This window comes from Cervus canadensis, chromosome 18, assembly GCF_019320065.1.
Source record: "Cervus canadensis isolate Bull #8, Minnesota chromosome 18, ASM1932006v1, whole genome shotgun sequence".
Classification (NCBI taxonomy): Eukaryota; Metazoa; Chordata; class Mammalia; order Artiodactyla; family Cervidae; genus Cervus; species Cervus canadensis.
The window spans coordinates 19,709,272-19,724,228 of record NC_057403.1 but is presented as its reverse complement, the minus strand read 5'-3'; the positions used below and the strand labels follow the sequence as shown (position 1 = coordinate 19,724,228).

At 42.4% G+C, this 14,957-nt stretch overlaps 1 protein-coding gene across 1 annotated transcript; it reads left to right on the top strand.

Moving 5' to 3' along the window:
- The first annotated feature begins 957 nt into the window (after window positions 1-957).
- LOC122420940 (sulfotransferase 2A1-like) lies at window positions 958-14,673 on the top strand. Its single transcript, XM_043436571.1, has 6 exons — window positions 958-1,137; window positions 3,687-3,895; window positions 9,569-9,695; window positions 11,335-11,429; window positions 12,924-13,101; window positions 14,336-14,673. Exons 1-6 carry the CDS (start codon window positions 1,002-1,004, stop codon window positions 14,446-14,448), a joined length of 858 nt encoding a protein of 285 aa, XP_043292506.1. The 5' UTR covers window positions 958-1,001; the 3' UTR covers window positions 14,449-14,673.
- Window positions 14,674-14,957: the final 284 nt, after the last annotated feature.

Genomic DNA, 14,957 nt, shown 5'->3' with positions numbered 1-14,957 from the left:
GTCAAGTTGATAGTGAAAGCCCTTGAAATGTTAGGACTATAATAGTATTTTACCTCCATGATCATTGCCTCCAAAACCCAAAAACCCAGTCTAATTATCAGGAAAACATGGAGTACACCCCAAGAGAGGGACCTTCTCCAAAATATCTGACCAGCCATCCTCAAAACTGTCAAGGTCATCAAAGACAAGGAAAGTCTGAGAAATTGTCACAACCAAGAGAGACCTAAGGAGACATGAAGACCCAATGTAATGTAGTATCTGGGCCAGAATCTTGGAACAGAGAAAGAAAATTAGGTAAAACTAAGGAAGTCTGAATAAAATATGGACTATCAGAATTCTCTATACTATATTTACCATTTTCCTATACATGTAAAAATGTTGTAGAAAATAATAATAAAGATTATTTAAAATATTTTTTCAGGCTATCCTTGTGGTCCAGTTGTTAGGATTCTGCCTTCCAACGCAGGGGACAAAGGTTCGATACCTTGTCTGGAAAGTTTCCACATGCCATGGGGCAACTGAGCCCCTGGGCCACATATTCGGCCCAGCAGCCTAGAGCCTGTGCTCCGCAACAAGAGAGTAACCCCTGCTGGCTGCAACTAGAGAAAGCCTGCACACAGCAATGAAGACTCATAGCAGCCAAAAAACTAAATACATATATTTTAAAAGACAAAACTTATCAAAGTGAGTCGGGAAAAAATAATAAAATAAAATATATTTTCTTAATTCACCACATGTCTGCACCCTCCATCTTGTTACTAAACTCATGGTTTCCTCCCATGACGTCAAACTCAGGTTACTCCAGAATGTTCTCTGAATGACTTCACGATTACCCAATATTGTCAGTCTTGTGACCCTCTCTTTTCATCAATAGGCACAAACTTCAGTGAACAGGGAAAGATTAATGATTGTTTGATGTTGACCGTAAAACGGATCTCCCAGTCCAACAGTGACTATACTAAGGCTGAAACACCCACGAGAGGTACAAAGATCTCATTGTCATGACAGGACAGTGTGTGTGGTTTGAAGGGATACCCTTCCCGAGCATGGGATTCCCATCTGAACACCTGAGAGAGGTGCAGGAGAATTTTATTATTAAAGATGAGGATGTCTTACTGCTGACTTACCCCAAATCAGGTAAGAAAGCAGGACCAGATGCTGAGGATTGCTTCCTCATTCATTCAACAGGCAGAACACTTTCTGGATGCCAACAATGCTTTGGGGGAAAAGAAATGTGCACTGATACTGCTGAAGAGCTGACTCATTGGAAATGACCGTCATGCTGGGAAAGATTGAGGGCAGGAGGAGAAGGGGGCAACAGAGGATGAGATGGTTGGATGGCATCAGTGACTCAATGGACATGAGTTTGAGCAAACTCTGGGGTGTAGTGGAGGACTGGGAAGCCTGGCATGCTGCACAAGAGTCGGAGATGATGGAACGACTGAACAATAACAGCCACTGGCTTTCAGAGAAAAAGGATCTAGACAGGCAGTTACACAATAAGCTGAGTGCTCATAGGGATAATCTAAGGCATCAGGGGGACCCACGGGAGTGAATCACAAGGCAGATTCAGGTGTATGCGGAGAGTGGTGGAAGGAGGTGGATGGCCAGGAAAGTCTGTAGAAGAAATGGGGGAGGGAGGTAATTATGTGAGATGATGTATATGTTAATTAGTTTGGCTGTGGCGGTCAGTTCACAATGTGGTGGTGTTGTTGTTTAGTCGATATGTCATATCCAACTCTTTTGGGACTCCATGGACTGTACCCCATCAGGCTCCTCTGTCTTTGGGATTCTCCAGGCAAGAATACTGGAATGGGTTGTCATTTTCTTCTCCAGGGGATCTTCCCGGCCCAGGGATCAAACCTCCTACACTGACAGGTGGATTCTTTACCACTGAGCCATGGTGAATCCCTCACAATGTGTACATATATCAAATTAACATGTATACCTTAAAGATATACATTCTTTTTTTCAAGAATTTTGATTTTTACCTTTTGATTATTATTATGACTTATTGTTGGCTGTGCTGGATCTTCATGGCTGAGTGGGTTACTCTCTAGTTGCAGTGGGCAGCTTCTCTTGTTGTGGAGCACAGACTCTAGAGCTTCAGTGGGGGTAGCGTGGGGCTCAGTCATTGTGGTGCACGTGCTTAGTTGCCCTTAGCAGGTGGAATCTTCCTGGACCAAGGGTGGAACCCATCTCCCCTGCATTGGCAGGCAGATTCTTAACCACCAGGCCTACATTCCTTTTTTTTTCCCCTAACTTTAAACAACATTTATTTTCCTTGATATTTATATATATCATATTGAAAAAATACATCATATGCATTTCTATGTAAAGTATATGTTTATTCTTTTTCTCTTAATATTTTTGCTTTGTATTAAAGAGACCATAAGCTCCCTGCTAGCAAGAACAAGGCTTATCAAGTTATTTGTATAATATAATGGGGCAATGGAGAGTTTAGTATTGCCATGTTGACCCTACTGCTTTTGAACTGACAATGTTAAATATATACAATTTCATTTGTTAGTTATAATCAAGGGGGGAGGGCAGGGAGTAAAACACAATTATCTCAGCCAAAAACAAAAAAGTAGAAGATATGACATCTATATTGAGATAAAAGGAATGAATGTGAAATTATTTTGTGAAAAGGGATAGTTTCTGATAAAGGTATCAGCATGGATCGTGGCCAGGAATTGGAAAAAAGCCTGACAAATCCAAGGGACAGAAAGGATGTGAATCATATATCTGTGAGGGGTGGGGTCATTGAGGGACTGTGATTGGACAAAAAGGAAGACTGATGACCTTAGAAGTGGTGTGGTAGTGAAAAGCCAAGGGCAATGGGAACATAACCTATCACAGGATTTATTAAATAACCAGACGCTGGAAGCAACCCAAATGTCCGCTGATAGATGAAACAAAATGTAGTAGCTGCATATAATAGAACACTATTCAACCTTAAAAAGGAATGAAGTTCTGACTCATGTGACAACATGGATAAACTATGAAGACATTACCCTAAGAGAAATAAGTGAGACACTGTATGATGCCACGTAAATGAGGTTATCAGAAACTGAAACAGAATGGTTGCCTGAGACTGGCAGGGACTGGAAAGAGGGGAAAATGGAAAGTTGTTACATAATGGGTCCAAAGTTTCGGTTTTGCATGATTAGAAAGTTCTGGAGGTCAGTTACACAACAGTGTAAATATACTTAACCCAGCTGAAATGTACTCCTGAAAATGGTTAAGATGGTGCCTTGGATGATGTCTATACTTTATGAGAATTTTTAAAGTCAGATTAAAATGTCTCATCAGACAAGTGCTCTGGCCTGGTGCACTGGGAAGACCCAGAGGAATCGGGTGGAGAGGGAGGTGGGAGGGGGGATCGGGATGGGGAATACGTGTAAATCTATGGCTGATTCATACCAATGTATGACAAAACCCACTGAAATGTTGTGAAGTAATTAGCCTCCAACTAATAAAAAAAGAAAAAAAAAAAGAAAAAATAAATAAATAAAATGTCTCACCAGAGAAAGAAATGGCAGCCCACTCTAGTATTCTTGCCTGGAGAATCTCCATGGACAGGGGTGTCTGGGAGGCTACAGTCCAGGAGGTCGAAAAGAGCTGGACACGACTGAGCAATTAAGCACAAAATGACTGACCATGATTTTCCTTTCTTTATCTAGGAACGAACTGGTTGATGGAAACTGTCTGCCTGATTCATTCTAAGGGGGATCCCAAGTGGATCCAATCTGTGCCCATTGGGGAGCGCTCCCCTTGGGTAGAGGCTTTCAGGGGGTATAATCTACTAAAAGATAAGGAAGGCCCACGTTTCATCACTTCTCACCTCCCTGTCCAACTCTTCCCCAGGTCTTTCTTCAAGTCTAAGGCCAAGGTCAGTGTACATAGTCAAGATAGGCTTGATCAATGCTCATTAAACTTTAACTTACCTGGCAACCAGTTGAAGACCTGTTTGAAATGCAATTGTATTCAGTAGGTATGTGGTGGGACCTGAGATTCTGCTTGTACACACCACAGCCATACTAAGTACAAAGGTATAGAACATTCCAGAGGTTCTATAAGCCAGATGTAAGCCAGAGACAAAGAGAAACCATAATGCCCAAACCTTACATTTAAAGCCTAACTAGAATTTATAATTGTACTATACCCTAGATAACACTCCTTTGCCAAAGAATGTTCAACCTACTGCACAATTGCACTCATTTCGCATGCTAGTAAAGTAATGCTCAAAGTTCTCCAAGCCAGGGGTCAATAGTATGTGAACCGAGGACTTCTCAATGTTCAAGCTGGACTGAGAAAAGCCAGAGTAACCAGAGATCAAATTGCTGACATCTGTTGGATCATAAAAAACAAGAGAATTCCAGGGACACATCTACTTCTGCTTCATGGACTACACTAAAGCCTTTGACCATGTGGATCACAACAAACTGTGAAAAATTCAAGAGATGGGGATACCAGACCACCTGACCTGCCTCCTGAGAAATCTGTATGCAGGTCAAGAAGCAACAGTTAGAACTGGACATGGAACAACAGACTGGTTCCAAATTCAGACAGGAGAATGTCAAGGCTCTATATTGTCACCCTGCTTATTTGACTTGTATGCAGAGTGCATCATGTGAAATGCCAGCAGGACGAAGAACAGCTGGAATCAAGATTGCCATGAGAAATAATAATAAACTCAGATATGCAGATGACAACACCCTGATGGCAGAAAGCAAAGAAGAACTAAAGAGCCTCTTGGTGAAAATGAAAGAGGAGAGTGAAAAAGCTGGCTTAAAACTCAATATTCAAAAAATGAATCATTTTTTGATTCATTCAGTTCAGTTCAGTCCCATCAGTTCAGTACAGTTGCTCAGTCATGTCCGACTCTTTGCGACCTCATAGACAACAGCACGCCAAGCCTCCCTGTCCATCACCAACTCCCGGAGTTTACTCAAACTCATGTCCATTGAGTCGATGATGCCATCCAACCATCTCATCCTCTGTCATCCCCTTCTCCTCCTGCCTTCAATCTTCCCCAGCATCAGGGTCTTTTCCAGCGAGTCAGTTCTTTCCATCAGGTGAACAAAACATTGGAGTTTCAGCTTCAGCATCATTTCCCTTCCATTGAATATTCAGGACTGATTTCCTTTAGGATGGACTGGTTGGATCTCCTTGCTGCCCAAGGGACTCTCAAGAGTCTTCTCCAACACCACAGTTCAAAAGCATCAATTCCTTGGCGCTCAGCTTTCTTTATAGTCCTACTCTCACATCCACACATGACTACTGGAAAAACCATAGCTTTGACTAGACGGGTCTTGTTGGCAACATCATGACTGTGCTTTTTATTATGCTGTTTAGGTTGGACATAACTTTTCTTCCAAGGAGCAAGCATTTTTTAATTTCATGGCTGCAGTCAACATCTGCATTGTTTTTGGAGCCCCCCAAAAATAAAGTCTGTCACTGTTTCTATTGTTTCCCCATCTATTTCCCATGAAGTAATGGGGCCAGATGCCATGATCTTCATTTTCTGATTGTTGAGTTTTAAGCCAACTTTTTCACTCTCCTCTTTCACTTTCATCAAGAGGCTGTTTAGTTCTTCTTCACTTTCTGCCATTAGGGTGGTGTCATCTGCATATCTGAGGTTATTGATCTTTCTCCCGGCAATCTTGATTCCAGCTTGTGCTTCATCCAGCCCAGTGTTTTTCTTGATGTACTCTGCATATAAGTTAAATAAGCAGGCTGACAATATACAGCCTTGACGTACTCCTTATCCTATTTGGAAGCAGTCTGTTGTTCCATGTCCAGTTCTAACTGTTGCTTCTTGACCTGCATACAGATTTCTCAGGAGGCAGGTCAGGTGGTCTGATATCCCCATCTCTTGAAGAAATTTTCACAGTTTGTTGTGATCCAGAGAAAGGCTTTGGTGTAGTCAATAATGCAGAAATATATGTCCAGTCCCATCAGTTCATGGCAAATAGATGGGGAAACAATGGAAACAGTGATAGACTTTATTTTCTTGTGCTCCAAAATCACTGCAGATGGTGACTGCAACCATCAAATTAAAAGACACTTGCTCCTTGCAAAAAAAAAAAAACTATGACTCACCTAGACAGCATATTAAAATGCAGAGACATTACTTTGCTGACAAAGGTCAAAGCTATGGTTTTTCCAGTAGTCATGTATGAATGTGAGATTTGGACCATGAAGAAGGCTGAACACCAAAGAATTGATGCTTTTAAACTGCGGTACTGGATAAGACTGTTGATAGTCCCTTGGACTGCAAGGAGATCAAGCCAGTCAATCCTAAAGGAAATCAATCTTGAATATTCTTTAGAAGGACTGACACTGAAGCTGAAGCACCAATACTTTGGCCACCTAATGTGAAGAGCTGACTCATTAGAAAAGACCCTGATGCTGGAAAGATTGAAAACAGAAGGTAAAGGGGATGACAGGGGACGAGATGGTTGGATGTCATCACTGACTCAATGGACATGAGTTTCAGCAAGCTTGGGAGATGAAGAGTGGGGTAGCAACGCATGCTGCAATCCATGGGGTCGCAAATAGTTGGACAAGACTGAGCGACTAAACAACAACAACAAACCAACCTTTGTTGCTCTAAAAAATAATTGTGTGTGTGCTCAGTTGTGTTCAGGTTTCCGTGGTGGCTCAGATGGTAAAACTGTCTCCCTGCAATTCAGGAGACCTGGGTTTGATCTCTGGGTCAGGAAGATCCCCTGGAGATGGAAATGGCAACTCACTCTAGTATTCTTGCCTGGAAAATCCCATGGATGGAGGAGCCTGGTGGGCTATAGTCCATGTGGTTGCGAAGAGTTGGACACGACTAAGCGACTGCATTTTCACTTTCTCTCAGTTGTGTCCAACTCTTTTGCAACCGCATGGACTGTTGCCCCCCAGGCTCCTCTGTCTATGGGATTTTCCAGGCAAGAATCCTGGAGTGAGTTCCCATGTCCTTCTTCAGGGGTCTTCCCAACTCAGGGATGGAACACGAATCTCCTGTATCTTTTGCACTGCAGGCAGGTTCTTGACCAATATACTTCAATTTTAAAAAAAAGATTGTGAAACTTTGAATGATATTCACCTTTTTTGAAATTTCAGTATGTCACAGCACAATTAAGTTTTTTCTTCACCCATCATTTTCTAAGATTATTTAAAATCAACCTATTTATATGAGACTGACTGGTGTTTGTGAAATGCCTGTACAGGGAAACTGAAGTTTAGAGAGAGATGAGTGAAAGTCGCTTAGTCATGTCCGACTCTTTGTGACCCCATGGACTATACCGTCCATGCAATTCTCCAGGCCAGGATACTGGAGTGGGTAGTCTTTCCCTTCTTCAGGGAAACTTCCCAACCCAGGGATCAAACCCAGGTCTCCCGCATTACAGGTGGATCTTTACCAGCTGAGCCACAAGAGAAGCCCAAGGGCCTAGAATAATGTCACAAAGAAAGCTGGCACCGAATAGAGATGTGATTCAGAATTTGAAATGCCAAGTATTCTTGCGTGTGTGTGTGTCTGTATGCATACACTAATCTTAAGGATTAGCTTGTTCAATCTCTACATACGTAGCTAACTTGGAAACTTTCTTCCAGAACCCTGATTTAGAACATTTCTCTTCCCTAAGAATGTTTCCCCACAAACAGCCCCAGTCAATGCCCACCCACAGAGGTAACCACTCCCTTTTGACTACTCACTCTATACTTGTTCTTGAACTTCATGTACATAGACTCATATCACATGAACATCTGACTTCGTCTTTTTAATATTTGTTTTTCCGGAGTCTTTAAAAAAAATTTTTTTTTTTAATTTTTAGCTATGCTGAGTCTTTGCTTTTGCTCGGGCTTTTTGCTAGTTGCCAAAAGCAGGGACCACTCTCCAGGTGCAGTGCTCAGGCTTTTCATTGAAGTGGCATCTCCTGTTGCAGAGCTTGGGCTCCAGGGCGCTTGGGCTTCAGTAGGTGGGGTATCGGGCTCTAGGGCCCAAGCTCAATAGTTGTGGCACACGGGCTTAGCTGTCTGAGGCATGTGGGATCTTCCCAGACCAGAGATCAAACTCCTGTCTCTTGCATTGGCAGGCACATTCTTTATCACTGAGCCACCAGGGAAGCCCGAACATCTGACTTCTTTCACTCAAGATAATTGTTGGTACACAACTTCCTCAGGAATTGGCTGGGTATAATATGAAACTGGACTCCACAGAGGGCAGGGATAGACCAGTAAGAAAGAGGTAGACCATTCCAGATTGGTAGGTGGCAGGTTTAATAAGCAAGGGAGGGGCTCTCCTGGTGGCTCAGTGGTAAAGAATCTGCTTACTAACCCAGGAAACGTGGGTCCGACCCCGGGTCCTGGGCTATCCCACGTGCTGAGGAACAATTAAACCCATGAGCCACAAGTACTGAGCCTGTGATCTGGGGCCTGGGAACCGAAACGATTGAAACCCACATGCCCTAGAGCCTGTGATCAGCAACAAGAGAAGCCAATGCAATGAGAAACCCATGTATTGCAATGAGAAAGCCGACACAGCAACAGAGACCCAGCACATACCAAAATAAATCAATAAAATTGTTTTTAAAAATAAGCAAGGGAACTTACTCATGAGGTCTGTCTTAGGCAGCCACAAGACGAGTAGCTTTGTGTACTTGCCCAGCCCATCTTAAAAGTTTTTATAGAGACTTTACCTGGCTTGAAACATGTACAGGATCCCCATTGTTTCAATACCACATTACAGTCTCAAGGCTCTATCCTTGGGCAGCTTCTGGTGCAGAGAAGTCAAGTGGAACACACTCCTTATATGAACATATAAGGGGGATGGGTCGGGTGCCTCCATTTGCCTAGATCCAGCTCACAGGTCAGTGATTCAATGAGTCAAACCTCCATGACTTTCCCCAACAATAACTGGGGGGGGAGATTCATTCATGATGTTGTGTATGTACAGATATATATTGCTGTGTGTCTCTAAGGATCTCATGATTTGTTCATCTATTCTATTAGTAATCTTTAAACTATAGTATGCAAATACAATATCAGTGACATATTAAAATCTTCCTGTGCTTCCCGTTGTGGGTGCATGCTAAGTCATGTCCAACTTTTTGCAACCCCATGGACTGTAACCCACTGAGCTCCTGTATCCATGAGATTCTCTAAACAAGAATACTTGACTGGGTTGCCATTTCCTTCTCAGGGAACCCATGGATCGAACCCATGGACTGAACCAACCATGGTTCAATTGGATTGGATCCCAGCCCAAGGATTGAACCCATGTCTCTGGCATCTCTCGCAATGACAGGCAGATTCTTTAGTCTATAATATCCGAGGGAAAGAACAGTGCTTTCCTCTTCCTTAGTTAGGGCTTCGCTATTGGTCCAGTGACTAGTTCACAGGAACTTTAAAATGCATATTTGATTAATGAATGTAATAACTAGTTTATTAAAATAATCCATTGATATTTAAAGGGAACTTTCTAGGAATTGGTTTTTTCAACATTTTTATGACGATCAAGAAGGTTGGAAAATAACTATTGATTTTTCATGATCCAATTTTTCTCTTTAAGATGATCTACCTCATCAGAAATCCCAGAGATGTTTTAGTGTCTGGTTATTTTTTCTGGAGGAGTGCAAAATTGGTTAAGAAACCACAGTCACTGGAACAATACTTCGAATGGTTCATCCAAGGAAATGGTGAGTGAATGTAAAATATGAAAGTTGGGAGTTGTCAGAGTCCTTCATCAGACCTCTTTTCATTTTTTTACCCAACTTGTCTCTACATCTAACCAATGCATGGGTATAGGGTTCCATCACCACTGGAATCCAAATTTTCTAAATCCACATACTACCTTGGAAAGCAGAAGAACTTCAACCAGCCCTTTTGTTTGCCCCATCAGAAACTATCCTAGCTATTTTCTGAATCTCCATGACCTAATACTAATACAAAGCACTCATATTCTTCTCCTGTACTCTCTTAAATTTGTGAAAGTCACAAGACTTTCTAAAAGGCAGCTTTCGTTGGCCTCCTGGACAACACAATCCTGACTTTCTACCATTTATGTGTGCATCTTTCGAAAAATCCCTTAATTCTCTTGTCCTCTGTGTCTAACAACTGTATGCATTACCCTGGGACTTTTATGGGCTTCCCAGGTGGCTCAGTAGGTAAAGAATCTGGCTGTAATACAGGAGATGCAGGAGATACAGGTTCTGTCCCTGGGTCGGGAAGATCTCCTGGAGGAGGGCATGACAACCCACTCCAGTATTCTAGTCAGGAAAATCCCGTGGACAGAGGAGCCTGGCAGGCTACAGTCCCTGGGGTCGCAGAGAGTCGGACAGGACTGTAGTGACTTAGCACGCATGCACCCAGGACCTCTATACTTTTTTAAAGTTAATTATTTATTTATTTGGCTGCATCAGGTCTTAGATGTGGAATGTGAATTCTTCCACCTTAGTTGTGGCAGGCAGATTCTTCTATCTTAGTTGCGGTTTGGGGGTTCCTTCATTACAGCATGTGGGATCTAGTTCCCTGACCAGGGATAGAACCCTGGCCCCCTGAATCGGAGCACAGAGACTTAGCCACTGGGCCACCAGGGAAAGCCCTCTATACTTATAATTACGCCGAACTTCTAAGAATTCTCAGATACTTGAAGTGTTGCAGTTTTTCTAAAAACTGTGTGATGAATCTAGTATCACATTGAGGTTGTATTTTTTATTGAGCTGATCCTGAGTGAACTCTTCAGCCGTATTTCCTGCTTTGCTTCAAGCTACTCTTTCAGAAAAAGAGCAGTAGGAGTTCCCTGGTGGTCCAGTGGCCCAGAATCTGCCTGCCAAAGCAGGGGACACAGGTTCGACCCCTGGTCTGGGAAAATCCCACATGCCATGGGGCAAGTAAGTGTGTGCACTGCAATACTGAAGCTATTTCCTGCCTTGGGATACTGAGTCGGTTTCCCAAGAAATAATTCCAACAGCAACAATGAAGGAAAGATGACAGAGAGGGGGAAAAAAAGTATTGTCAGAATGTACCTAACAAGTAAAAATATCTAAAGGCTGAACATATTAGGCCCCCCCGCCCAAAAAAAATGCCACTTCTCAGACCACATGATTCACTGGAAAAGATTTCCTTACAGACCCTGGAAAACTTTATACAAAATCTGCTCCAAAGACATTAGGCTTGTTAAAGGGCAAATGCATGGTGGTGGATACCAGTTATAACAAGCGTAAATGTGCCCGGCATTGTGCTAGCAAGTGAGCCCCCAGAGTGAACTCAGTGTGTGGACCCCTGCTTTCATTCCATGTGTCATCTACTCACTCTTTCTGCCTCCCCTCCATGCAGTGGTATTTGGATCGTGGTTCGACCACACTCGGGGCTGGATGTCCATGAGAGACAAGGAGAACTTCCTGATACTGAGCTATGAAGAGATGAAATGGGTAACTCTTGTTCTTAGAGTCAGCACACTCTCTCTCACCACCCTCTGCACTCCCCCCACCTTCCCTCCATTCCCCTGTGTCTCCCACCTTCTCAAAGTTTAGCCTGCAGTCAACAGGAGTGAGAATAGCAATACCTGGTCTTCATTGCCTTATTTCTGGTTGACACTTCAAATTTCCCTGATCTCTTTCTGCACGTGGTTTTCTGTTTCACCATAGGTGAAGGGCTTTTTTTAAGAAAGAATTTTATTTATGTATTGGCTGTGCTGGATCTTCATGGCTGTCCTCAGGCTTCCTCTGGCTGCGGTGAGCGGAGGGTACTCTTTGTTGTGGTGTGTGGGCTTCTCACTGCGGTGGCTTCTCTTGTGGGGCACAGGCTCAGATGTGCAGGCTGAGCAGTTGCAGTGCCTGGATTCTAGAGCACAGGCTCAATAGTTATGCCATATGGGTGAGTTGCTCCAAGGTACATGGGATCTTCCCGGACCAGGGATCGAACCCATGTCTCCTGCACTGGCAGGCAGAATCTTTTCCACTGAGCTATCAGGGAAGCCCTTTCTTTTGTTTTCATTAGGATTTTTGTTTTGTTTTGTTCCATGTTGCTGTTGTTGTTTTATTATTTTTTTTCACATGTGTGATTTCTTGGTAGACCATACTAAATGCTCATGGAATAAAGAAAAAAATTACAGCATTATAGCTCTAACAGGAAAGTCTGATTCAAAGCAAAGCCTTTCTGGTTATAAAATCCATTTTCTTGTCATAATCTCTGAAGATCATGAGCCAAGTTTTGACATAATAAATAAGATATGGTAAAGCTCTCTTGTGTTATTCAAATGATAGCTGTGAAAAACAGCATTATTTGGGCACATAGCCAAGACTTGAAATCAAATCCTTATATTATTGTCAGGTTCTCCCTGAAACTCTCTTGCCTAATCTTGATCATAATTGTCTAGAAGCCCTTCCTAAGTCTCTTTAGAAACCCAGCATTTTGCTGTTTTAAGGTGTCCTGAATTCTCTATACTGAGAAATCCATCATGGTCCTTTCATCTATTTTTTTCAACCTTTCTCTAAGTCATTTTTAAATTTCTCAAAAATTTTATTGAAGTATAGTTCCTTACAGAGTATATAGTTTTTACTGTACAGTAAAGTGAATCAGCTATACCTAGGCATATATCCCCTCGGTTCTTTGTTTTGTTTTGTTTTGTTTTTGTATTTCCTTCCTGTTTAGGTCACCTCAGAGCGTTGACTGGAGTTCTCTGTGCCACACAGTAGGTTCTCGTTAGTTACCTATTCTTTACTTAGTATTGACAGTGGCTATGTGCCAATGTCAATCTCTCAATCTCTCTGGACTTCCCCAACTCTTTCCCTACTCACATCTCTTCATTTTTTTCTCTTTTCCTCTCCCCTCTCCTCCTCCTCTCTCTGCTGTCTCCTCCCCCTCATCTCCTTTTCTACGTTCTTGCTCTTTCACATAATCTCTCAGATTTTCTCTTCTTCTAGGACACGAGGAGCACTGTGGAGAAGATCTGCCAATTCCTGGGCAAGAAACTAGAACCAGAAGAACTGAACTCAGTCCTCAGAAACAGTTCTTTCCAGGCCATGAAAGAAAACAATATGTCCAATTCTTCCCTCCTGAAGGGTCGGTATTTAGAAGAGAATGGAGAACTTTTGAGAAAAGGTAAAAGAAAATGTTCTGCCTTCAAAATGGATCAGAATATGCAGAGATTATTCTTGGCTTATAATAAGGCACTAACCATTGGGAGCAGGGACTGTTTGAATTTATCAACTTAAATTGCTCATCACTTTAGATCGTCTCTTGTGAGCCCTTATCAGGGCATCTCTTTTTAGAGTATTGATGTGGGCTGCAGGTTTTTGAGAAAGTTTATTATTTTAAGGTTCATTTGTTTTGGTGTGGACCATTTTGAAGTTTATTGAACTTGTTACAATATTGTTTCTATTTAATGTCTTGGTTATTTGGCTGCAAAACAAATAATGGCATGACCAAATAAATAATAAACAACTAAAAAAAGCAGAGAAGACTAGTAAGACATCTAATACAATAATGCAGGTGAGAAATGATGTTGGCTTGGATGGAGGTGGTAGAAACAGAAGTTGTGAAAAGTGACTAGACACTGGTTATTACAGATCCCATGCACTGCAACTTGCCAGGATCCTCTGTCCATGAGATTCTCCAGACAAGAATAATCGAGTGGGTTGCCATGCCCTCCTCCAGGGGCTCTTCCAAACCCAGGCACTGAACCTGGGTCTCCTGCATTGCAAGCAGATTCTTTACCATTTGAGGCACCAGGGAAGATCTGTTATAGAAAATAGAGCAGTATTATTGCTGATGAATTTCACGCAAGATGAGCTGGGAGAGAAGAGAAGGCGGGAAATTGTTCCAAGCAGGCAGAAGTGTAAATGAGTATGACCACTACGCATATGAAAACAACAAACCATTGGTCATCCTGCTATATTAACTAGGATTTACATGTCAAGCAGACAGAAGGGAATAGATTGAGGGCTTCCCTGATGGTCTAGTGGTTAAGAATCTGCCTGACAATGCAGAGGACACAGATTTGATTAGTTGCCTACCAGCTGTGGGCAACTAAGCCCGCGCACCACAACTGCTCAGCCCAAGCTCTAGAGCACGTGCTCGGCAACAAGAGAAGCCCACACACCGCAACTAGAGAGCAGCCCCCACTCACTGCAACTGGAGAACAATGGTGCACGGCACAGAGACAGCACAGCCACACATAAATAAACTCTTTTAAATAAATAAAATAAAACAGGTAAGAATGTGTTGTGTACTACTTAATAGCAATAAATTAAAATAAATATATCTAGAAGACATGTATTGGAGTCTTGAGACTGAGCCCTAGATCTGACATGAGTCTCTATTTTACGTTTGTCAGGCGTGACTGGGGACTGGAAAAATTACTTCACAGTGGCCCAAGCTGAAACCTTTGATAAACTATTCCAGGAGAAGATGGCAGACCTTCCTCAAGATCTGTTCCCATGGAAATAATGATCAAAAACTTCTGGATCCTATATGGACAATGATATTTGTTCTCCTGTCCTCATACATGTGAAGGACTGGGAGTAACTACATGAAACCTGTTATCTCATCCTGGTGTCTCAACTGATCAAATTTCTGCATCTTTGAGGACCCGACTGTTAAAATTATCAGGGTACCCCTAATTCACTCTGTGGTAGCCCAGCTTTCAAAAAATGTTTATAGTGTTTCATTTCATTCATACAGAGTGGTCAAGAAATAACGCAAAAGTCATTGTTCTTGTTCAGTCACTAAGCTGTCTCTGACACTTTGTGACCCCATGAACTGCAGCATGCCAGGGTCCTCTGTCACCAACTATCTGCGAGTTGGCTCAAATGCATGTCTATTGAGTCTGTGATGCAATCTAACCATCTCATCCTCTGACGCCTCCTCCTCCTTTTGCCCTCAATCTTTCCCAGCAGCAGAGTCTTTTCCAATGATCGGCTCTTCACATCAGGTGGTCAAAGTATTGGAGCTTCAAC